Consider the following 26,741-nt stretch of genomic DNA (forward strand, 5'->3'; position numbering starts at 1 on the left):
GAATTTAACCTCAAATGAGCACTAAGATTGCTAATGATTTTAAGGCACAAGCAGCTACTTTTGCATTTAGTCATCTATCTTTCAAGGAGACTGTATGCTGGAAAAGGAATTGCAGTCCAGAAGAAGATGCCACTATGTATGGAGGGTGATTTAAAAATGCACATCTGTTCATCCATACTGTTTCAGATTGGCTCCCCTTCTGTATTAAAAAGGCAGGAGCCGAGACACAAGCAGGTTCTAAAGAGGGCAATGAAAATTATATGGGTTGTGGTTTGAGAAGGGAAGGAAGAGAAAAAAAAATAAGGCAGAAATTATTTCACTTGGAAAGGAAGGGGTAAGACGGGTGATAAATAGGAGGGTATTATATGGCAGCAAAGGGTGGTGAGTCGCATGCCAAGGTTGTTATTGTGGCAGGGGCCTGGGGGACCAAAGGGATCATGTCTCAAGACTTGGAACGCATTGGAAGAAAGACTATACAAATCACAGATGTTATTAATTATGATTAACAGTGGCCAATGTGGGGTTTGCTTTTTGATTTTTTTTTTTTTTTTGTCAGTTTCGCTCTTGTTGCACAGACTGGAGTGCAGTGGCACGATCTCGGCTCATTGCAACCTCCGCCTCTTGGGTTCAAGCGATTCTCCTGCCTCAGCCTCCTGAGTAGCTGGGATTACAGGCGCCTGCCACCATGCCTGGCTAATTGTTGTACTTTTAGTAGAGATGAGTTTTCACCATGTTGGCCAGGCTGGTCTCAAACTCCTGACCTGAGGTGATCTGTCTGCCTCAGCCTCCCAAAGTGCTGGGATTACAGGCGTGAGCCACTGCGCCCGGTCTCTTCTCTCACTTTCTAAACATGCCCAGAAACTGTAGGCTGTACTCTGCCATATGCATCTCACCTGCGAAGGGCACTGTTTCTATGACCAGGCCAACTCCTGAGCAGGGCTTTCTAGGTTTTCATGGATTGGCCCCTAAATCCCTTTCCATCCTCACTTTGGTTGCTTTCCTCGCCTCCAGTCCTCTAGCCACTGTGAATTTCCCATTGGCTCTAGAACCCACCATTTGTTCAACAAGTATGGAGCAACTATTACATGCCAGGTCCTGTTTTACCAATTGGGAATACAACCAGTAAACAGGACAAAGTCCCAGCCCTTGTAGAACTTACATACTAGTGTGAGAAGACCAATCATTTCCAGGAAAGGTAGGCTACCTTACAAAGGGTAGTCTGAGAAAGCTTCTCCATGGAGATAACATTTAAGCGAAGACCTGAATGGTACAAAAAATGAGCTAGGAGCTAACTGGGTCAACAGCTTTCAAGGCACATCAAGTGTAAAGGCCTTGAACAAGCTTCTCTCAATGAGCTTAGTGAGTAGATGAAACAAAAAGACCACCATTAATAGCTGGGCAGAATGAAGAAGGTCTATAAGTTGGCATAGCCCAGCTCACATAGGGCCTTAAGAGTCATGGTCAGGAGCTTGGATTCTGGTCTAAGTGTGGGGGTCGGAGAAAAGGAGGTCCACGCAATCACTCTGCCTGTTGGGTGGAAAATAACCTTGTAGGGAATGATAAAGTGAGAGATGATGATGGTTTACACTAGGCAGGTTAACAGGAGAGGGGGTGAGAACTAACTGGGGGCCAGACATAGGGGTGCACTGGTTGTAGGACACTTGAGCTGGGCCCTGACGAATTAGCAGCCTAAGTTTGCCGACAGGGTCAATGTCTCATCTTTGCAGCCAAAACACCTAGCATGATACCTGGCATGATGTGTGTTAAATGGAACTGGAAAAGTAGTAACAAATATACTAGAAGAAAAATGTTTTCATGAAGTAATCTTGAATTTTCTGTTTCAGAATGCTATTTAATCTTTTTCAAGGTGGCTATATGTATATATAAAATTTGAAAAATTGAAATGTCAAAGAAAGGAAGTTGTTATTCCTCATAGTCCCACCACCTGGAGACAAACTGGTATTTTGGTGTACTTTGCCCCTAGTCTTTCCATACTCATTTGTAAAAAGGTGGGTATTTCCTCTTTGAGGAGCAGCCTAGTCTACCAGAATCAGCTGGTTAGGGTCTGAATCCCACTCCACCACTGAGTGGTTTGGACAAGCCATTTACTCTCTGGTCCATCCCCAAAATGGGGATAGTAACATCTGATTATTGTGAACCTAAATGACTGTTACAAAGTACCTAAAACGATGTTTGGTACATAGTAAGTGCTCAATATATAGCAGCTAGCTGCTATTAATAAAAGGATGTCCAAATTCCACAAACCAATTATAAAAAAAGCTTTCAACATGTCTTTTAGGAAAAAAAAGGCTTTGCAAATCTACAATCTAATCACATGGATTCTTCTAAAGAAAAATAATCATACCAACAATAGGAATTTGCCAAAAAAGATGTAAGCAATACCAAATATTTTTAAAACCAAATTTTATGGTAACACAAAACAGAAATGGTGCCAAGAACCCCAGACCCTGGCCTGTTTAATAAATCTCTCTCCTATAAAGCTGATGTACTTACGGGATTAGCATTTACACTAAGTTTAAAGGGCAGACACTGCTCACCTGCCAAGAAATAATTCTTTCAGGTTTTCCATCTTGAGTTACGTCTGTGTGCTGTGACAGAGCACAGGACTGAGTGAGGACACTTCTGCTCACCCCCAGCCTCTGCCATCACCAAGCAGTGCGATCCTGAGCAAGCCGTCCTCTCCAGTCCTCTGTCAAATGAGTTGTCTACAAAGTTTCCACAACTCCTTCCAGCTCTAAAACTCACCACCATGAAGAATTTACAGTTCAACGTGTGTAATACTGGTGTGAGGAAGACGTATTACTTATGTATCAGGTACCTTAACAACCTGAAATAGCATGCTGAATATCAGAGTTTGTTGTTGTTGTTGTTGTTGTTGGGGGTAGGTGGGGAGTGGAGGATGAATCACACATTATATGGGTATACTTCTAATACTAATATAAAAGCTACATTTTCACTGAGAAGGAAGTGAGAGACTAACCTAATATTTGGGGTCATGAAGTTGCACAGTACACACCACTTTCAAAGGTCCAACTACTGTTAGCAAATGCCAATTTCTCAGTGGCTTCAAACATGTTTCAACTGGACCTATATTGGCAATGATGGTGGTGAATTTGGCTTAGTTTTACACACCACCATCACTCACTAACTTAATGAGGTAATATATGGGGAAACAAATATTGCTGTTTTTATAGGTTTCTGCAAAGGCTGTTGCCTACCTCTTTGACCTCCTATATTCAATGCTGTCTACTACTCTGAGCTGCAAACTGGGAGACACCTCAGAGTCACAGATAAGGATCCCCTGACCCAGATTTCACGGATGAGGAAGCCCCCAGGGGAACTGGCATCTAGACTAAGGCCTGCGAGGGTGACAACACACCACACATGCTGCACTCTGTTGATCCAGGGCACTGCCTCTGGTCAGTCAGGGCACTCTCCTCTGTGCTCCCCTCACACCGAGTTTACCTCTAGCTATGGTGAACAAAAGTTGTGGTGTGCTCTAGACAGTCTATCTGTTGTCTGGCACAACTATCAATAGTGCCCCCTTACATGCTCGAAAGTACTTTGGTTAGGACCATCAATTATAGGGTTACCCCACCTTTAGCCCTGATCCTGGCAGACTCCAGCTTGCTTGTTTGGCTCTCCCATGTGACTCAGCTCACTGGGGGCCTGGGGTCAATCTTATTCTCCTGTGTATCCATGGCATGGGCTCTATGTCATTCACATTTGTATCCATGACAGCCTTGTGCCTGATGCCAAACAGACTGAGCAACATAGGTGTTCAATATGATATTCAAAATTAGAATGAGAAGCAAATACAATTAACAACAAACTAGATTTGCAAATCATATCATGTTGGGATTCTGGATTTACCTTTCACTAGCTGTGTGACCTTCTGATTCTTAGGTTTTCACCTGTAAAATGGGGATAACAGTACCTTCTTCATAAAGTAGAGCATAACGTAGAGAAGTTTAAATGAGAAACTATAGAAAAAGTGTTTTTGCACATAGCTGGCATATGCTGAGCACCGTTAGCAGCAGCTGCCGCTGTGGACGACGATGACTGCTGCTGCTACAACCCTGTTTTGGTGTGAGAAAACTGACACCTAACAAGCATCCAGTAGAAACTCAGTAAGTGTGCACTAAAGGAATGCTTGGTCTCGTGCTAGGTGCTGGCTTCACACCAGATTCTTGGGTTACGAGACGCATTAATCAAAATTACAATTTAGAAGTCAAAAGTTTTGACTCCTCTAAGCCCAGCTTTAGTAACAATTCAAAAAACCCTCCTCATTTCCATAAGAAGCATAGAACACAGCAGCACTATCTGACTGCATCCTTAAATTGCTAATTACCAACATTTAAACTTCACCCTTGTTATAACTATACTCTTAAAATTTACTCATATAAGCATGCCAACTTGGATATTTGGGTCCATCTCTTCTCTTTTTGAACTGTCAACCTCTCAAGCTGTATGTGATTAATGTATACAGACGAAAGTAGAAAGGCCTCAGATTGAGTCAACAGTTTTCTTGATCCCTCAATTACAATATCCTCTTTAAAGTACATCCTTGTTGAACATTTGGAATGAATTAAGACTTTAAACTTCCAGATGTTTAAACTACTACTGTAAATTCAAACTCATTAAAAAGGAGATTTACTACCTCTACATAGTTTTGAAGTCTGTTGTTCACCCTGTCCAAATAATTTATGAAACTAAATACAGTGGCAGGTAGTGTATTCTATTTATATAGTATTCATGGTGAGAAATAAGGGGCATTTAAAAAAGGTCTGGAAATTAACTGCCATTTAGTCAACCTATAGATCACACTTATTGTTACTTCTAAGCTAGTAATTGTTTCCTGAAACTGATCTTGTGGATATTTTTATGCTACTCTGTACTAAAAATTACTTTACTTTTTCTGGCCACAAAAAGCTGGCTACAGAGCAGCATTTGATTATGGCAAGACAGCTGCATCCACTCGCATGAAATAAATGGACCTGGATCTAGTCCTTTGTGGTAGTGTCTTGGCAGCCAAACAAAGGTGGCAGCACTTCTACACCCAGTTTGTAAAGTCTCAGAAGTTTCAGGCTCCATTTTTTTTTCTTTGCAAGAAACCCATGTCGACTATAATGAGTGCATTTTAGAGATGCTGTGCTGAAAGCTGGCAATGGATAAAGCAAGAACATAAAAGGAACCTATTCCTAAAGCAAATATTCCTTTTACAAACCTTAAGAATGAAATGGCTTTCACAATCAATTTCAATATTGAAGTACTGGACTGAAGTACCTGCCTCTGACACTTACTTGCCATATAATTTGAGGCAATTAATTCATCTCTGTGAGCATGATTTCTCAACTGAAAAAAGTGGGCTAATATCTGAGTTTCTCTGAGAACCTGAATGAGATCATTCAAAGTGCCTTGTAAGCTCTAAAGTAACATGTAAGTATTAATAAACACTGCAAGTACAATTTTCCTGTTTTATGACTTACTTAAAATAGCACTTAAAAAGTGGCTGCCCCTAATATCAAACAGAAATAAACCTGATCCAACTAAGTTACTGCAGAGGAACTTGTCTCAGAAGGAAGGCTCTTTCAACCCACCCAACTACTACTTACCTCGCAGGAATTATTCTAAGAATTAACTGAAAATTACATCGAATTATTAATAAAGCATTTGTTCCCACTTATTTCACAGTCACACATCCTAGATCAGGCTTCAACTGTGTAACTTTTTTTCCAAAGAAAAATGAGATATGTCAAAAGCAAAAATTCCTCTGATATGCCAAATCTTGAATGTCTTTCCTAGTACATTTGCAAACTATTTAGATATGATACAGACCTTATTTTAAAAAAAACTGTACAAGGCTTTTGTGGATACTCTGTATGTTATTTTCCTTTCCTTTAATTTCAATAAATCTGATTTACTGAAGTCTATGAAGTTTGTGTGTCTGTAGTTGTAAGTATGTACAATTTTATGTACTTATGGGCCAACTCTAGGCTGTAAGCTTGGTGAGTCAGAAAATGTACTGGGTATTGCCAGCACTTAGCCAAGAAGCCTGGCACACAGTAAGCATTCAACTTATATTTGTGGAATAAATGGTCATGACCCTACCACTTTCTAAATTATCTAATCTTGCAAAAGACAACCTGTTTCATCAGTGAGATTACCACTGATTCAACCTACCATCAAAGATCAGTTTGTTGAAAACATCTTTTAATAAATTAGGCTTTTAAGCTTCCAATAGACTCCCAAATTAAGAGAACATACTTACATTATAAAAACAAATGATGGGCATCTCAAAAGCTTAACTAATGCTTATTGAATGAATATTTTTGAATACATTATTTGGCAGACTGAAAAGGGGGCCATTATTTTGTAGCTCCTCCCAACAAAAGCAGTCTATTTCCTCATCCTTCGAATCCAGACCGGCCAAGTGACTTGCTTGGACCAAAAGAATGTGGTGAAAGTGATGCTCTGAATTACTGAGTCCAGGTTTTGAAGCCACTGCCTTTGCTTTCCTGGTACTCTTGAGACCACCATTACATAGCGCAAGATAAAAGACCACATGGAGAGGCCCAGTCATCATATTCAGTCCCCAGCCACCCTCCCAGCTGAATGCAGAGCCCAGATGAGACTAGCAGAAGAACCACTCAAGCAACCCACAGAACTGTGAGAAATGGTTAAATGTTTAAGCCACTAAATTTGGGGGTAATGTTAAGCAGCAATAGGTCACTGATGATAAATTAACCCTCATAGCACAACCTTAAGGTAGATTTTATAGTTGAGGAAACTGACGCAGGTTAAATAACCTGCCAAGGTCACACCACTCGTAAGTGCCCTAAGAACAGGATGAATATATTGAAACACCAGCTTTGTGTCTCCTTCATTGTCATCCTGCCATCATGAACTTTATCAGTTCTGACAAGGACAGAGGCATCTCTTAGAGCCCTGGCTACAAGATAAACTCTTATCTTTTTGATAAGCTGCATGCATAATGTGTCTTGATTTGACACGTCTGTGGGCTTTCCTAGGACAGAGAAATGGACTGTGAGCTATCATTCTCAGCAGTCCAGCAAATACACACCACTCTGGTTTCTGAAGCTCAAGGAACACTTACTCCCAACATAAAATAATTCATTAACACCTCTGCATTCATTTTAGCCAGCAATAAGACAAACTGACAATTTATATCAGGGCCCACACAGTACATCAAAAAAAAAAAAAAACAAAAAACAAACAAAAAAAAACACCTAGTTGGGTGAACCTTACATTTAATACTTTCTTGTTTTTTTCTATAACCCAATTAGTAAACCACATACAAAAGACTCATCTTGAATTGTGAAGCAGTTTATCAAAAGTTTTTTAAGAGAATTTACACAAGAATGTTTTGACCCCACCAAAAATAATATGCCTAAGCTTTAAACAAAATTCACATTTTATTTAGATTGAAATAAACTATACAAAATTGATTTTCTTCACCAAAAATAACAGCAATATTTTCCATATTTTTCTAGATAAACCACAACACTTATTTTTGTAGGTTTTCCAGGTTTTGCTTATAAATCAAGATGAGGCAGTAGATAAGAGTCATGGAAAAAGACAGAAAAAAACAGACAAATCAGTTGTCAGTATCCATGGCCTCTGATTCTGTCTCAACCATGAAACAGAAGTGTTCAACATATACCTGCTAAAAAGCTTAGGAAGATGTAGGCTCCAGAAAGGAATGTAAACAGCAACAATGAGATGTGGAACAACAGCAGGCCTTTCCATTCAAACTTTGTCATTTGTTCCTTTAAGTTCGAGAAAGACAAAAGCTACACTGAAATCCTTGTTTGACGAGCTCGCAAGCTTTTCTCCAGTAATTTCTTGTTAACTGTCCAGTATAGATTTTTAGCACATTTAAAACTCCTATTAGTCAAAGATCAATTGTGGGCTTCACTATACCATTTTATAAAATGTATTCCTTCCTCCCACACCTCTTCAAAATGTATTTCTTCAAAGAATTCATAACACCCAACAAGTAGAGATCCACAGTGATAATAAATGTTATGTCTAAAATGACTTAACTAAAACAATTCCAGAGTGCCGTCAACAGAGATCACACAGAAGGAAACATGGCACTTTCAATGTTCTCTTCTGGAAGGACAGGTAGGTCTTCAAAGCATGAGAGTTCAAAAACAGGGGCCATTTAAACAGGTAGATTACCAATGGCTAATGTATTCAATGGAGTCCTATAGGCAAAGATATTTAGTGATTAAGTGGCCTACATACACCTTACGGCTTTTCTTCCAAGTATCAAATATAAGAAAGCCTGTTTTTAAAAGTCCCTTAGGTATTTTCCACAGTTTCAGAATTATCTGTGGGAAGCTCTGACTTACTTGTATAGAGTTTAATATATGTGTCCACCATTAAATCCAGGTCGTGTTTTATATCAAAATTTATGTTAAGCAAAGCCAAGTTACTCGACCTTTGGTCTGTCAAAGTGTTCCTCAAATATGCTTTAAGACGCTTTCGTCCATTTTCATATCGCTCATTCTCAACCTTCATCACAGGAAGAATACACAGGACCTTCAGCAATGCATACACATTAGGAAAAAACTTGATGTCAGGCAGGTGGAGGGCTTCATAGATGGTGGATGGAAGCTCTATATCTTTCCCCCTGTGTTTCCATTTGATTCTCCAACAATGAAGCTCGGCTGAGAGCGTGTCAGGATTGGGTAAGTCACTTCTATACATGTCAGCATGGTGTTCCTCCGACGTATTGAATTTGAGTTGTCCCATGACTGAGGGTACCAGAGACAAGCATTTAAGAGCTTTGAGGTGCTGTTCTGAGAATATATCTTTAAGTTCCTGAATAATGTGCTCCACTGTTGGGACACTTAGGGTTTCTTTATAGTAACTCTCAGAGGTTAGCTGAGATTCCAAGTTACCCTGGTGAGCTCTGCGGAATTTCCCAGGGAGTTTCATTTGAATATCAAGTTTGGTTGCCAAATTTGTGGCTTCCTCAAACCAAAATTCATGATAAACTTCAATATTTTCCATCACTTCATTGAGTGAATGCAGTACTGCAGTCAAGCTACCAGCTGCAAAGAAGACATCAGAAGTTTGCCCCTGGAGATTTTTCCCAAAGGCTCTTGTAAAAGATAGGACATTTTTAAGAACAACAATAGTAACAATGAAATCAAAATCTGTTACTGCACTGCAGAGTACAAATGCTCGGCCAGCTATACAGTTATTCCATCTAACATTTGTGTCACTATTTATACCATCTAAACATAAAACAAGTGCTTGCAGGAGTTCCACTAAAATTTCAAAAGCATCATGCCTGCCTGTCCAGTGGGAATGGCAGATTTCCTTCAGTTCTTTACCCCTTTCTTTACTGTTCTGAAAAAGAACAGAAATTACGTTGTCAAGTTCTAAAAGCAGCTGTGGTGATCGATGGAAAAAAGAACAAACTTCCTCAATTGTTCCTAACGCAACAGATACTCCCATAACAGGTACTGATTTTGCCAACCACGTATTTAAGGCACAGGAAGAGCAGAGTGTGTAGATAGCCTGGGGATATTTCTCTAAAAGTCTAGAAGCAACAACTTTCATTTTGGAAGAAAATCCACTAGATACAATGTAAGCCTGGCCACGACAATACTCCATATTTAATCCCCACTTCTCAGTTATCATAGTGTGAAATTTCACAGCCAAAATTTCTGCATCAGCTTCATAAGGCAGGAAGCCTATAAATTCCTCTCTTAGGTTATGAGATTCATCAACAAACCTAACCAACACAGGTAGGTGCTCTTCCCCTGCTATGTCCACTACATCATCAGTGATAATGGAAAAGAAGTGTGAGTCTCTCACTTCCCTGAGAGTTTCTTCTCGAATACAGCTCTCACAGATCTCTAGCATCTGCCTCTGCTGTGTTTTCGAACAAAACAACGTGTTAACTGCTGTTGTCTCAAACCGCTTTCTCAGAACCTCTTCACCAGAATTTATCCTACACTCTAGCAGTGCCTGAAAGTTATCTGGAGTAAAGAGACCTTCTGGGATTTCATCAGCCTCATGTCCATCCAGAGGTATGTTTTGCTTTCCCATCAGAATCAATATTTCAAATAGAGATTTTAGGTATTCTTTGTTTTCCTTCTCTTCAAGGGTTAGAGGTAAAATGTCCTCATCTTGCCCTTCACCCTCTTCTTCACTGGGGTTCTGAGCATTGCTATTGTTGGTTTCTTTATGTTTTTGTTCCTGCTCAGAAGTTTCATCAACTGGAAAACAAAGAATTAATGTTACAAACAGGCTCAAGAAAAACCATACAAAACAAAAAATATTACACCTTTGGTTAAATATTTAAAATCCACAAACTCATTCATTCAATATTCATAGGGCATTTACTAGACTACAGACTAAGATAGAGATTAAAATAAGACACTAAGATAAGACACAATCTAGTGGGAGAGACAGTATAAACAGATATATTTTAATCCTAGATGTAAACGCTGTTATAAGATAGGAATAATTTTTTTTTTTTTTTTAAAAGAAGAAGAAGGGGGTCTCAATATGTTGCCCAGGCTGGTCTTGAACTCCTGGCTTCAAGTGATCCTCCCACTTCAGCTCCAAAGTACAAGGATTAAAGGTGTGAGATACCACATCCAGCCTAATTTTTAAAACACACTTAACAAGACATTCCACATATGTAATGAATGACAGTGCATGCCCTCAGAAAAACAAAGTGGGACAGAACTAATTACTAAACTACTGTGCTTAGTATTTTATATGCATCACATTACCCTCTCTTCAGGCACGTGGTATCAACCCCACTTGACAAATGAGGACACTAAGTAAACTTCCCCAAGATCACAAATACAGTTAGAAGAATGGAAGTAAAGTTGAAATCCAGGTGTGTCTTGCTCCAAGGTCCATGCTGATGCTGTTTTTATCAAACCATGATGCCACACATTTATATGGGAGATATGGGACAACTGTACAAACCAGTATAATATAAAGGAGATTAATGTAATTCTTAGGGCTAGTATTAGAATATCACACAGCCTAATCTCTTCATAGGGGATAGGAAAACTGAGGCCCTACAGGCTAAATGCCCTGTCCATAGTCATACAGGTCACTGGTGTCTGCAGGAAAATGATCCAAATCTGAGGAGTCACAGTTAAAACCTAGTTCTTAGAACATAAGACTATGGCCGGGTGCGGTGGCTCACGCCTGTAATCCCAGCACTTTGGGAGGTTGAGGTGGATGGATCATGAGGTCAGGAGTTTGAGACCAGCCTAGCCAAGACGGTGAAACCCTGTCTCTACTAAAAATACAAAAATCAGCTGGGCGTGGTGGCATGTGCCTGTAGTTCCCGCTACTCGGGAGGCTAAGGCAGGAGAATCGTCTGAACCCGGGAGGCAAAGGTTGTAGTGAGCCGAGATCGTGCCACTGCACTCCAGCCTGGGCAACAGAGTGAGATTCCATCTCAAAAAGAAAAAAGACTGTGGAGGGCGGCAGGGAGAAACAAAAATTCAGAAGTTGCATTTGATGACAAGGATAAATAAGAGGGACATGAACAAGGAGGGCTTTCAGTTGGTGAGAATTATTCCAGCAAAAGCACTAAGGTAGAAGGGGGAAGCAGGCTGTCCAAGCACAAAGGGAAATCTAGTCTGACTGGAGCCTGTGTGAGCCATACTTCAGAGCTTAATAAGGGTTCAGCAAAATGCAGGGAGCATCCTTCCCTCACCCCTCCTCAAATCAGATGACACTGCTATTCATCATACGTGACACAGCAGTGGTTCTATTCTAGGGAAGCTTCCCAAGCCAGAAAGCAAGAGGTTTTCCTGGACGCCTGCCTGTCTGGCTCTCTCCCTCTCTCCTCCATTGTTTCTCTACTTCCAATTAACTAGTACTAATTCCCTTGCTTTTATTTTTTTTCAAAAAGAAGTTCATTAAAGAGCAAAGAGTACAAAGTGAAAAGTCAAGTCCCTCTTCTTTTGGGCATCTTTCCTAGGTGTCATAGGTATACAAATTTCTTAAGTTCCCTGAATCTATTCTCTTTACTCTCTCTACCATTGCCTTAATTCAAGGCCTTTCAACTTTTATTTGGTCAGCTGACAGCCCAACTGGCCTCCCTGCCTCCAGTGTTACCTTTTGTAATCCAACAGAGTACTCTATGTACCATGGAAATCAGGTCCCTCTTATCACCTACTTACAAACCCCTAAGTGGTTTTCTATTGCTAACAGCCCACAAGTCTGCAAGTTCTGGCCTTTGGGGTCCTCTCCAGGCTCATTTTCTAACCATAATGGGTTATCACAAACTTTAACAACACTAAAATGAGTGTAGTTCCCCAAATCTACCACCCTGTTTCATGCACAGAACACCTTTCCCTCTCTTTGCCTAAGTCCATATCTCCTCATCTATGAAGGGGGAAATAACAGTACTTATCTCAAGGCTATTGTGAGAATAAAATGAATTAATACAAGTAAAGCACTTAGAACAATGACTTGGCATCAGTAAGCACTCAATAAAATGCTATGTTAATAACAACAGCAATAGGAGGAAGAAATAGAGGAGGAGTAACTAATAACTGACAAGAAGAAAAACAGCTTCTAGCCCTCGTCCTTTGGTGACATAATTCGGGCATCAGCACCTACAGAAAGGCTGTTGTGACCACTACTGCCAGTGGCACTATGTGTCCCCACAGCATTTAGTCCTTAAACATTTACCAAGAATTCATTACGCACCACAACTGGGTGGACAGAAACGAGATTCAGTGCATGCCTCTACTGTTGCCCTTCCTTCCCTACAATGGAGCACTGTGTGCCTGCCACCCCTCTACCACACTGAGAGAGAAGGCGTCACCTCTGTGAGGCCTGCATATAGCATAGTGTGTGGCATAGCACCACTCAATAAAGACAAACTAAAATTAGACTTTATTCTCACAATTTCAAAACACAGGACAAAGTTAAGCACACTCTTACATCCATTCTCAAGGTAGGTTTTTGACACAGAACATATTTATTTGTCCTTACCAGGTCAAGGCCTTTTTAAAAGGCATTCAGAAGTTGAGTCATTAACACTATCACTTACTTTTTTTCTGTTTCAGTGTCCTGATTTCGTCTTCACTCTAAATGTCAAGAAAAAAAAGAAAAAAAAAACAAAAAACACAAATCATCTTTAAAAAACTGACCTCTAGTCTATCATCTTAGACTCACAAATACAAATGCCTAGTCTGAGTCAATTTAATTCTTTCAAGAGCATAAATTCTTTATATAGAGAGTATACATTCTTCAAACAGACCAACAATGAGAAAACCAGAATAAGCTGTTAATGACTCCAAGGTTATAACAAAGTCCTAGGGAAAAAAGAATACATCATTTTACTTATTTTCTACCTAAATCACCGTAACTTTGGGTTATAAGTGTTTCCTGGCTAATAAAAGTCACAAAAATACACCATGGCACTTGGAGTTAAATTCAAGAGGACGCAAATCATCTTGCTTCCCCAATTTAACCCTGGAGATGTCCCGTAAGAAGGAGGTTGCTGAATCTCTGGACTCAACACAAAAGTGATGAGAAATCCCTGTGAAGGAGAAGGTGAAAGAGTACCAGCATGGAAGAGATACACAGAGCATACATAGAGCATAGTAGGCCAAGTGGTACCAATAGGGTTAGACAAAGGAAGAACTTTCTAGCTGCATCCTTTACTTTCCTTCCAACCCTCTACAATGCTTAAATCATAGGCCACTTTGTTGTTTTCCGTGGCAGAAAAGCAGCAATGCCAGTGACAGACAGCAGGATGCCTGTTGGGCAGCAATGGACATGGTGCTGATAACAAGAAACATCAGCAGGCTGGTCAACCTGGACATCCCCTCCTTATCCTATGGACTGCACGTTTATAAGGATGGCGGATCAGGAAGAGTATGCCTGCTGTGAGATTACGTGAAGCGCTGTGAGATTATGTTAGGCTCTCTGAGGGACAGACTACAGGGAAATGATAGCTACAGGACAGCAAGTGATTGAGCTCCTCATCCTGATACATATTATACTTCATATCTATAGATTCAACCAACCATGCACTGAAAATGCTGGGGAAAACATGGATGGTTGTATCTATCATGAAAATGTGCAGATTTTTTTCTCATTATTCCCCTATATAACGCAGCATGACTATTTACATAGCATTTACATTGTACTAGGTGTTACAAACAAATGTATTAAGCATCATAAATAATCTAGATATTACTTAAAAATGGATGGTTCTGCTGGGCACAGTGGCTCACGCCTGTAATCCTAGCATTTTGGGAGGCTGAGGCGGGAGGATCACCTGAGGTCAGGAGTTTGAGACCAGCCTGACCAACATGGAGAAACCTCGTCTCTACTAAAAATACAAAATGAGCCGGGCATGGTGGCGCATGCCTGTAATCCCAGCTACTCGAGAAGCTGAGGCAGGAGAATTGCTTGAACCCGGGAGGCGGAGGTTGTGAGGAGCTGAGATTGCACCCTTGCACTCCAGCCTGGGCAACAAGAGCAAAACTCTTGTCTCAAAAAAAAAAAAAAAGTTTGGTTGTGTCTATACTGAACACACAGACTTTTGTTCTTCTCATTATTCCCTAAACAATGTAATATAACAACTATTTAGATAGCACTACATTGTATTAGGTATTATAAATGATTTAAAGTACACAGGAGGATGTGTTTAAGTTATATGCAAATACGACACCACTTTATATAAGGGAATCAAACATCTGTGGGTTTTGCTCTCTGACGGAAGGTCCTGGAATCAGTCCTCCATGGACACCAAGAAGAAAGCTGATATGGAGGACTGTAATGTAGGTGTCAGTATTCATCTAAGAGAAGTCCCAGGAAAATAGAAATAAACAAATAGAGGGGAAAATGCATAACGAAAAATAAAAACTAAGGATTTCTCAGAATTTAAGATGTAAGTCCTCAGCTGTAAGATGACAAATTAAGGTACATAAGAAAAAAACTCACATCTAGATATAGGTTAGCAAAATTTAAAATGTCAAATATAAAGAAAACTTTTAAAAAGCTTTGAGGGAGAAAAAGAAGATTACCTAAAAAGGAACAAGAATCAGGCTGGCACAGACTTCAATAGCAATAATGGATGCAAAAAAATCAGAAAGAATCAACATCACATAGACTATATGTATCCTCTATGTATCTCTTAATAACATTTAAAATTTAAAATATCAAATCATTTTTTAAAATAATTCCACATCTGGAAACTAAGAAAAACAATCCTGTGTTAACAAAATAGAGAAATTACAAAATACCTACAGCCAGATATGACAGCACTATCTGTCTAAAGTTGTGGGGTATAGCTAAAATGGACCTAAGAGACACATTTACAGCTTTGAATACACATAAATATGAGCTAAACATTCAAGAAGCTAGAAAAAGAGTCAAAAAGTAAATCAACCTAAGCCTGTAATCCCAGCACTTTGGGAGGCCGAGACGGGCGAATCACAAGGTCAGGAGATCGAGACCATCCTGGCTAACCCGGTGAAACCCCGTCTCTACTAAAAAGTACAAAAAACCAGCCGGGCGAGGTGGCGGGCGCCTGTAGTCCCAGCTACTCGGGAGGCTGAGGCAGGAGAATGGCGTAAACCCGGGAGGCGGAGCTTGTAGTGAGCTGAGATCTGGCCACTGCACTCCAACCTGGGCAACAGAGCGAGACTCCGTCTCAAAAAAAAAAAAAAAAAAAGGAAAACCAATAAGAGTTCACAAGTACAACAATCACTGACAAAACTACTGGTTCTTTGAAAAGATTATTAAAGTTTCATAAACTTACAACATTACAAACATTAACAAAACACAAGAAGAAAGAGAAAACCAATAAAGATATCAGAATGGCAATCAAAACTTTCCCTCACTCACCCCAAGCCCTCTAATGGTTTTACCAAGTTCTACCTTACTTTCAAGAGCAGTTAACATCTACCTATACAAATTTTTCTAGGAGGAAAAAAAAAAGATATCCAACTTATTTTATGATGCTAATAGAACCTTGATATTGTAATTGGATAATGACAGTACATGAAAAGAAAGTTACAGGCCAAGATTCACAAATGTAAAATCCTAAATAAAATACTGACCAATTGAATCCAATGGTATATAAAAGTAAACAGACATATTGCAATCAACTAGAATTCATTACAGAAATGCAGATGGTTCACAGAAAATCCGTTAGTACTCACTGCATTAAAGAATGAAAAAAAATGAACTTTTCTATTAAATACATGCAATGAAAGCATGTGATAAGTCAAATACAAAAACGGAATATAGGTCAGGTGTGGTGGCTCACTACTGTAATGCCAGCATTTTGGGAGGCTGTGGTAGGAGGACTGCTTGAGCCCAGGAGTTTGAGACCAAAGTGGGCAACATGGCATGATCGCATCTATAAAAAATAAAAAATACAAAAAAATAAGCCAGGCATGATGGCACACACCTATGGTCCCAGCTATTTGGGAGGCTGAGGTAAGAGGACTGCTTCAGCCCAGAAGGCAGAGACTGCAGTGAACAGTGTCTGCCCCACTGCACTCTGGCCTGGGTGACAGAGTGAGACCCTGTCTTAAGAAAACAAACAAAAAACAAACAAGAAAACTCTGAATATGGGAGTAGAAGGGAATTTTCTTAACTTGATAAAAACTATCTAACAATACCAAGAGCAAACATTATACTTAATGGGGCAAGGCAAGTATGACATTACTAGAATTGTTCAACGTAGTACCAGGGATCTTGACTAAACAAGACAGGCAACAGAAAAAATTAAAATAGTAAGAACTGAAAGTGACAAATTTCTCCTTATTTACAGATGATACAATCAGTAACAGAGGAAAAACTCAGAAGACTTATTAGGATTAATTTAAAAAGAAGTTCTTCAAAAGTGCTGGAAACAATTTCAACCAGAATATATCATCTATACCAGTAAGAACTGTAATGTATTTAAGAAGTGATCTAAGGAAGAATGTATACATTGTCATTTAAAGAACTGTAACGAAAGCCCTCAAAATTTTTCATTTTCTGTACTCCTAAAAGTATTCTAATATTCTTTTCAAAAAACTAGTATTTAGTTTTGTCAATGATTGCTGTTACTTGATAGGTATTTTATGGGATTTTTTTCTATTCATGGATGGAACTAGTTAATACTTTACAATAGTTTATACTGTAATAGTAAACTAGTAATATTCATTTACTAACATTAGTAATACTAAACTAGTAATAAACTAGTAATAAATTTACAATTGCTAATATTGTAAAGATGTCAATTCAAAGCAATTATAATGAAAATCCCAAAATAATTTCTAGGAGAACTTGACAAAAGGACTTTCAAATTCAAAAGCCCAGGCACGGTGGCTCACGTCTATAATCCCAGCACTTTGGGAGACCGAGGCGGGCAGATCACTTGAGGTCAGGAGTTCGAGACCAGCCTGGCTGACATGGTAAAACCGTGTCTCCACCAAAAACACAAAATTAGTCAGGCATAGTGGTGAGGGCCTGTAGTCTCAGTTACTCTGGAGGCTGAGGCAGGAAGAATTGCTGGAAACCGGGAGGTGGAGGTTGCAGTTAGCCAAGATTATGCCACTGCACTCCAGCCTAGGTGACAGAGTGAGACCCTGTCTAGGAAAAAAAAAAAAAAATTCATATGGAGGAATAAAGGTCCACAAATAGTTAAGAAAAAGAAGAGTTAAACAATCACCTTATTTGAAAGTTAGATATATTACAAAGCCATGGTAATAAAACAGTGCGGTATAGCTGCAAACAAATAATACAGTGAAATGGAACAGAACTCCCCAAAACAGCCTTATGTAAACTTGTTATATAACAGAGGTGGCATTTTACACCAGTAGAGGAAAGGAAGGATTAACAGACCATGTTGGGAAAACAGTTTCTCTACAAGGAGAAAAAGTTATTATAGATCCCTACTGTATGTCATACAAACTCCAAATGGATAAAATATCTAAATATAGTAAGCATAGAATAAGGAAAATTAGATAAATGCTACCTTTAAAAAGCACACAGTAGGTGAACTGATAGGACATACATTAAATACACTAGCATGGACACCAACTGGCAGGGGAAGGAATGGTAATGGTAATAGTGGGTGAAGAAGGAAAAATAATAAAGCAAAATAAGGGCCTTGCTAGTGGCAATGATGACAGAAAGCCATGGACTAAGGAGTTACTATACTTCCGTTCACCTAAGGTCAACAAAATACAGATAGGTGTCAATCCTCAGAACTGAAGGATATCTAAGGAATATAAGAATATGTGTAAATTATGCCATAAACAGAGATTTCGATGTTTTTTTTCTAAACTCTGTCCATATTTAATAGTGACAGAAGCCTTATCTTTAAAACATTCCATGTCTCCACTTTTACACTTTCCCTTTCTTTATTCCTTTGTGCTGAACTCTGGAAACACCTCAGCTCTATTTTCCTTACTACAAAAGAAAAGGTAGCTTTCTCCTTCTTCCCCAGAAGGGAATGAGCTAGTGGCCTATAATTAATAGCACACTCTGGACCAATTCAACAGTATCAACTGGCTAAATTTGAGGGAGATTTTCCAATTTAAATACTAAAACTCATCATCTCACATCCAGGCTACTATTTACCATAACATTTATTTCCCGTTACATTACTTCTGAAATAGAGAGTAACTTGGATTAATTTAACATAAATGCATCCATATTTGATTTCATAGTATTATGGGGGAAGGTGGGAAAGCTGAAAGTACACAGACATACCAGTTCTTTTATTCGTTTTCTGTGTCTACTATGTGGGTTGTTCAAATGACTGGTAAGATCAAATATTGTTGGTATTGCATTATCTCGAAGAACTGTCCTATAAGGACTCTGAAAAAGAAAAATGTGTTAATTCAGATATGATCCTTATAAATATATTACATATCAATAAAATTCCATGTTAATGACCTCCACAATATTCCTTCAATTCCAGCTCTAAAGTATAGAGGCTTATAGAACTTGATGTCAGTTCAGGTCAGTCTACTATTTCCAACTGTACCTGCATTTGCCCTTCTGGCAATCTTATTATAAATTAAGAAACTGAATTGAAGGTAGGCATAAAACATAAAATGTGCTTGCATTTTGCATATCTGTTTCTAATTCAGCATCCCAGCTACTTTATCTTCCTGTCCTTCCAAGAGCCCACAATCTACAGGAGGTAAAAGTCTCCCAAAATAATCTGCACTCTTGTATGTTCCATAATAATGCATCCCTATTTTACCTAATGTTCCACTTTTGCTAATATTACTGAGAAGTATCAAGGTACAGTGAAAATATTGGACTGGGACCCAGGAGACCTAGGAACTAGTCCAAACTCTACCAGTGAATGACTCACTAAGACACCTTGGCTAAATTACTTTCCCTTTTTGGGCCCCAGTTTCTTCTTCTGAATAAAATTCTGGTATGGAACTATTTCAACATTTCCCAAAATGAAATTATTCACATACTTAACGATCATAATGCTTGCCATTTCAGTTATATTACCATCTGTATTTTTACACAATCTACTCACACTGTCTTAAGTAATAAAAACTGTAGGCAGAATGATCTGATGTTTTTATCTTACGTTTTAAAAAATTTTATGTTTTTAACACATACTACAAAACTTCTAAAATAAAAATTGATTCATGTGCCACATGAAACCAACTCTCACACCACAAGTGATACTGATATACATAATCACATTTTTGCAAATGATAATCTAGGTATTTCTATATTTCTTTCAAGTCCTAATGATCTTATGAAAGAATGATCATACTTTACCCTACTTCCTGTTAATTTCATCCAACTTGGCTAGAAGCTGGATATATACTTAGATGGTAACAGCCCTACTGCCAGCCCTGAGGAGGCTGGGTAAGAGACAAGAAGCTTATTAAGAGGGAGAGTAATAAATAACTGCTATTACACTCCTCTCAGACAGTCCAAAGAAATAGTGCCTTTAATTTCTTCCTCAATTTGCAATGATAAAGATAAAACATACTTCATTTAAACAAGCTTTCTTGGAAGCAGTGATTATTTCAAAATATCTAAGCATGTTCAAAGAACATGCCAAACAAAAATAACAACTTCTAAATTTGTTCACCCAAAGAAGGGAGGTCGGGAAGACATGAAGGGAAAACATGTATCTAAATGGAACACACTATCTTGGGTTGTACCCAAAGAGTTGTTAAACACATTTGGGATGAATTTCTATTCAGAGTCAATATTTTCTAGTTCAATTCCATGCCATAACAGAAAGCACAAAGATGATTCTCTGACTTCCTAGTAACCCTCAACTTCTAGTTCTGGGCTCGTGATCCTGAATCTACCAGGGAGGCTGAATGAGGAATTGGTTAGGGAAACAATCACTGAAGGGGGTACAAGCTATTATACTCAAAGCTCCCCCATCTTTCATACTGAGCAAATGTCCCCAAAATAAGCAAATACAAATACACAATCAACTTTCGATATCTTACCAATTATTAAATAAGGAGGGGAGGAAAAAAACATTTTAACAAATTTTTAAAAGTCAAATCAAATGATTTTCTATTTGCAAATAAAGCAAAGACATTATAGATCGGAAAACAGAATATGTGAAAGAAAAAAATGACATTTTATAAATATTTATTTTGGCCAAGAATGTTGGCTCACACCTGTAATTCCAACACTTTGGGAAGCCATGGCCTGGTAGACGGCTTGACCCCAGGAGTTCAAGACCAGCTTAGGTAACATGGCAAAACTCCATCTCTACAAAAAATACAAAAATTAGCCAGGTATGGTGGCATATGCCTGTAGTCCCAGCTACTTGGGAGGCTGAACCGGAAGGATTGCTTGAGCCTGGGAGGTCGAGGCTGTAGTGAGCCATGATTGCACCACTGCACCCCAGCTTAGGCAACAGAGCGAGACCCTGTCTCAAAAAATAATAATAAAAATAAGAAAAATATAAATATTTACAAGGACACATGCCAAAAAAGACAATATTCAATTACTGCTTATGATATCAAGTATCGCAGTATCAAGATTTAATTTTTAACTGCTGAATTAAGGTTTGAGCATGAAACAATAATCTTACTCTAGCATCAAAATAATAAAATATTTGGCTCAGGCCAAATTCAGTAGTCATGAATGTTTACTGATGAGATTTTTTTTTTTTTTTGTCTGTTTGTTTAAAGACAGGGTCTCACCATCATGTTGCCCAGGCTGGCTCTGAACTCCTAGGCTCAAGCAATCCTTCAGCCTTAGACTCCTGAGTAGCTGGGACTACAGACACGTGCCACTGCGCCTTGCCACTGATGAGATCTTCAATGTCAAACTAATAAAGCCAAAACTCCTAAACATTTAGATATGGATATCAGAAAATCCAGGGGTTTTTGTTTGCTTGTTCGTTTTTGAAACACAGTCTCACTCTGTCACCAAGACTGAAGTACAGTGGCACAACCTTGGCTCACTGCAACCTCAGCCTCCTGGGTTCAAGCGATTCTTCTATTTCAGCCTCCTGAGCAGCTGTGATTACAGGCGTGCACCACCATGCCCAGCAAATTTTTCTTTTTTTTTTGTATTTTTAGTAGAGAAGGGGTTTCCCCCTGTTGGCCAGGCTGGTCTCGAACTCCTGACCTAAAATGATCCGCCCACCTCAGCCTCCCAAAGTGCTGGGATTACAGGCGTGAGCTACCATACCCAGCCCAGAAATCCAGTTTTTAATAACATCTCCTAGATGTATAGAAAGAACATTTTCTCACATTCGGATTCATTTATTCAGGATTGAAGAATCATTTAGAAATTAAAAAAGCAAACCTGGCTCATCTTTCTGTTCCATTCTCTAAAGAATGTAAGAATGAACTATGCTTTAAATTTCTCACAATCTGGTTAGAATTATCTAATTAAGAGACCATATTTATTACTAAAATAAAAATGCAAAAATGCATATGGCAAATGTATTTAAAATAATTTGGGATATTTTTACTTAATGTCAAGAACATAAAAGTAGTTTGCCTTTTAAACATATGAAACCTTTTATTTCGGTTGATCATTATTACCCTCTTAACAAATTAAGGCAAAAATATTCCTCAAATATTTGTGATTAAACTGTTGAACCGGAATTGGCTCACCTCCCAATGACTTCACAAGTATCTGCTTCAATTAATTTTGAGAAATAAAATAACCCAATCATTCTTTAGTTTTCTGATGCCTCTGCAAAATGTATCTGAAAAAAATATCAAAATAAATTGCTGCATAACAACATATAGTGTACCTTCGAATCAAGTTTATGTCTATCCCAATATCTGAGGTGTTACATTAGTTACACTGAAACAATTCTGCTTCATTTCAATCAAATTTGCCTTATTTGTGCCTTTTATAAATCACAGCGAGAGAATCACAGAGGGTTAAAAATCGAGAATCACAGAGGGTTAAAAATCTTAGAACTCAGGAATTACCTGGTCTAATCTCCTTAGTAGGAACTGGGGCCCAGAGAGGGGAAGTGACTTGGCCAAGCTCACACAATTAACTGGTCTTGATATGAAATTACATACTATTGATGGAAATGGTTTTCCACATTACCTGGATAATTTGTTTACTATTACATCTAGCACATAAAAATTAAGAGTTGGTTCTAATAGTACATACAAAAACATGAAAACAAGAGCTCCATTCCAAGATGAAAATTTTACTCATAAAAAAGCTCTAAACAGCTCCAAATAAAAACACCAACTTTACCTTAAATATATACTTTTATAATCATCTAACATTTTTCTGAAAACTAAATAATATTTAAAAGTAGTTACCTCGGCCGGGTGTGGTGGCTCATACATGTAATCCCAGCACTTTGGGAGGCCGAGGTGGGCGGGTCACTTGAGGTCAGGAGACTAGCCTGGCCAACATGGTGAAACCCCATCTCTACTAAAAATACAAAAATGAGCTGGGTGTGGTGGCACGTGCCTGTAATCCCAGCTACTTGAGAGGCTGAGGAGAGAAAAATCGCTTGAGCCCAGGAGGTGGGGGAGGTGGCAGAGGTTGCAGTGAGCTGAAATAGCACCGCTGCACTCCAGCCTGGGTGACAAAGCGAGACTGTCTTAAAAAAAAAAAAAAGGAGTTACCTCGGGTGGATAGAAATGGGGCATCAGAAACAGAGGACTTTTTCTTTCTTTTTTTCTTTTTTCATCATTTTGGTTTTTTTTCCAGACAAGCTCTCATTCTGTTACCCAGAGTGGAGTGTAGCGGCATGAACACAACTCACTGCAGCCCTGACTTCCTAAGCTCAAGTGATCCTCCCATCTCAGCTTCCCAAGTAGCTGGGACTACAGGCATACGTCACCACACCTGGCTAGTTTTTTTGGTATTTTCTGTAGATATGGCGTCTGGCCATGTTGCCCAGGCTGGTCTCAAAACTCTTGAGCTCAAGTGGTCTTCCTGCCTCGGCCTCCCAAAGTGCTGGGATTATAGGTGACTGGCAAAATCAGATTTTAAGAACAAAACAGATACTATTCAGCTCCAAATCTGTCTTCATCTTAAAGTGGCAGGATATAGGAATACTTTCCAACATTGGCAAATACTTACATTTCCAACCAGACAGAGTGAGAGAGAGAGAAATCAAGACAAACAGAGAGACACCAAGCTCTTCTATTACTCACAGTTCTACAGATCATAGAGGTCTCAAAATGTTTGGCACATAATCGATAATGTTTATTTAGCTGATCAGGTGTTTTATCTTCTAAGTCTGCTCTCCTACAGTTCTCCACCCACTTCTGGCATCTATAAATAAAACCAAAACACAATTATGAAAATGAGCTCAGCATTTAAATTTCAGCCTGCAGTTTTAAGGCAAACATATATTAATAACAACGGATTCCTGCTCCCCTCCCTGAGAACATAATTTGGAGAATTTTATTAATAGCAAAATAACAGTTGGAAAAAACCTTAGAAATCATTTAGTAACAACACTTCAATTACAGACAAGGTTAAGAAGTAACTTGCTTGGAGGCAAGTACAAAATCAGCAGCAGAATTAGAACTGAAACCGGCATCTTCCAACTCCAGACATCAGAGAAGATCCAACCATCAGTAGAACAAGCAGAAAGCTGCACAGCCACAAGGCTAACAGCCTAACATTCCCTTCAGGATTTCAACTTCAACAAGCAAACGAAACAACACTGTCACTGTTGAAAATCAGTAATCAGATGTTCTTTAAATAACTAGTTTCTAACGGAAGCATAAAGGCTGTATTCGTTTATCTTCCTATGAACACAAATTATTATCTATAGTAATATGTGTTGACTAGATTGCAAGCTCCATGAATGCAGGGTCTGTGTCTACACAATCCAGTACACAAAAAGTACTGAAGACAGGGAACAAGACAAAGTCCATGCCCTCTCAGTGCTTAAATATTTTCAGAAAAACTAATAATAAGCACTTATTATGAGCCAGACACTGTTCTAAGTCCTTTCCAAAGATGGGTACTATTATTATCTCCCTTGTGCAGATGAAGAAACCAAGGCACAGAAATATTAAGTAACCTGCTAAAGTCACAACCGGATCTTTCCTCAAATTTCTTTTTTTTTTTTTTGAGACAGAGTTTTGCTCTTGTTGCCCAGGCTGCAGTGCAATGCCATGATCTCGGCACACTGCAACCTCTGCCTCCGGGGTTCAAGCGATTCTCCTGCCTTAGCCTCCCATGTAGCTTGCATCACAGGTGTGCGTTACCACACCTGGCTAATCTTGTATTTTTAGGAGAGATGGGGTTTCTCCATGTTGGTCAGGCTGGTCTCGAACTCCCGACTTCAGGTGATCCACCCACCTCGGCCTCCCAAAGTGCTGGGATTACAGATGTGAGCCACCGTGCCCGGCCCATCCCTCAAATTTCTAAGAATAAAAGTCCTGCCGTGGATAAACAGTGTCACAAATTATTTTTTTGAGATGGTGTCTCACTCTGTCGCCCAGGGTGGAGTGTAGTGGCATGATCGCAGCTCAATGCAACCTCTGCCTCCCAGGTTCAAGCGATTCTCCTGCCTCAGCTCCCCGAGGAGCTGAGATTATAGGTGTGCAACACCATACCCAACTAATTTTTGTATTTATAGTAGAGATAGGGTTTCACCATGTTGGCCAACCTGGTCTCGAACTCCGGATCTCAGGTGATCCGCCCGCCTTGGCCTCCCAAAGTGCTGGGATTACAGTCGTGAGCCACCACGCCCGGCCCAACATATTCCTTTATAATTACATCACAATATATATTTTTTTAATGTTTTAACACTATTGTCCACCTTTCCCCAACACACCTGCCCCTGACACTTAATTCTATTCTAAAAATGTAAAATCATGGTAAAATGCTATGATTTTAAAAAAACTACAGCTAAATTGTACAGCATTTCATTTGACCAACAAGTATTACACTGCTCACAGTAATGATGCCTAAGATGTTCACAATTTCATCACACTTGTACACAGTTGTACATTATGACTATAAACATTTCATGTTTCAAAATCCAAATATTAAGTATAAAAACTATTTCACTATAAAATAATCTGCCATACTGCTACAGTTGTTTGTTTTTTAAATTCTTAAATCTCTGGAGACCTTCCACACAGAGCAATACTGTACATATTACCTCTGAACTAAGTTGAAGCAGCTTTCTGATATCAACAGCAACTCTTATTCAGACAATCAAGAACAGAATGGGCATCAGGCAGACAGCCTAATTAAATACACCTGTCTTTCTATATGAACTACTTAAGAATAAATCTAGTGAAAGATGCGCAAGACCTCTAATAATCTTTTTAAAGCAAACTTAAATAAATACATAAGTTTATGAACTGGCACACTAAATTATAAAGATGTCAACTTTCCCCAAACCCATTTACTAATTCAATATAATCACAAGCCCAATAAGTTTGTGAGAGAGAGCAAGAGAAAGAAATGACTAATTATTCTAAAACTTTTTATACACAAATTTAAAGAACCCAGGATAACCAAGACAATCTTGAGAGAGAGAGGAAAAAAAGGAGGTTGAAAGAATTACACTACCAGATATTAAGACTTACTGTAAAGTTTATTACTTCCTGGCAGAAGGACAGAACAATGAAACAAAACAGGGCACTACAGATACTTAAAGGTAGCTTTGAACAGCGGCAAATACGGAGTTTTCTTTTTCAATAAATAGGGTTGAGTTAGTTGAATATCCACATTAAAAAAACAAATCTTAACTCCCATTTGTACACCATACACGAAAATAAATTCCAAGTGATTGTAGATCAAATATGAAAGGTAAAACAATAAAGCCACTAAAAGGTAACACAGGAGATTATCTTCATGACCTTGGAATAAAGATCTCTTAAGGCAACAGAGAGCACAAACACTAGAGGAAAAGATTTATAAATTAGGTTACTTTAAAGTTAGTAACTTTTCTTCATTAAAAGAAGCCATTTAAGAGTGAAATGGTTGGCCGGGCGCGGTGGCTCAAGCCTGTAATCCCAGCACTTTGGGAGGCCGAGACGGGCGGATCATGAGGTCAGGAGATCGAGACCATCCTGGCTAACACGGTGAAACCCCGTCTCTACTAAAAAGTACAAAAAACTAGCCGGGCGAGGTGGCGAGCGCCTGTAGTCCCAGCTACTCGGGAGGCTGAGCCAGGAGAATGGCGTAAACCCGGGAGGCGGAGCTTGCAGTGAGCAGAGGTCCGGCCACTGCACTCCAGCCTGGGTGACAGAGCGAGACTCCGTCTC

The 26,741-nt window shown here is 39.1% G+C and overlaps 1 protein-coding gene across 1 annotated transcript in view; it reads right to left on the minus strand.

The window, feature by feature from the left end:
- Positions 1-7,438: 7,438 nt before the first annotated feature.
- The window catches only part of THAP12 (THAP domain containing 12), a 32,122-nt gene continuing 12,819 nt past the window's right edge, over positions 7,439-26,741 (minus strand). The window contains exons 2-5 of the mRNA XM_025358261.1: positions 23,658-23,778; positions 18,772-18,879; positions 13,097-13,133; positions 7,439-10,280 (exon numbers count right to left, since the gene is read on the minus strand). Coding sequence (XP_025214046.1) covers positions 8,350-10,280; positions 13,097-13,133; positions 18,772-18,879; positions 23,658-23,778 — 2,197 coding nt within the window. The 3' untranslated portion in view covers positions 7,439-8,349. The remainder of the gene's footprint in view (positions 10,281-13,096; positions 13,134-18,771; positions 18,880-23,657; positions 23,779-26,741) is intronic.

Source organism: Theropithecus gelada, chromosome 14, assembly GCF_003255815.1.
Source record: "Theropithecus gelada isolate Dixy chromosome 14, Tgel_1.0, whole genome shotgun sequence".
NCBI lineage: Eukaryota > Metazoa > Chordata > Mammalia > Primates > Cercopithecidae > Theropithecus > Theropithecus gelada.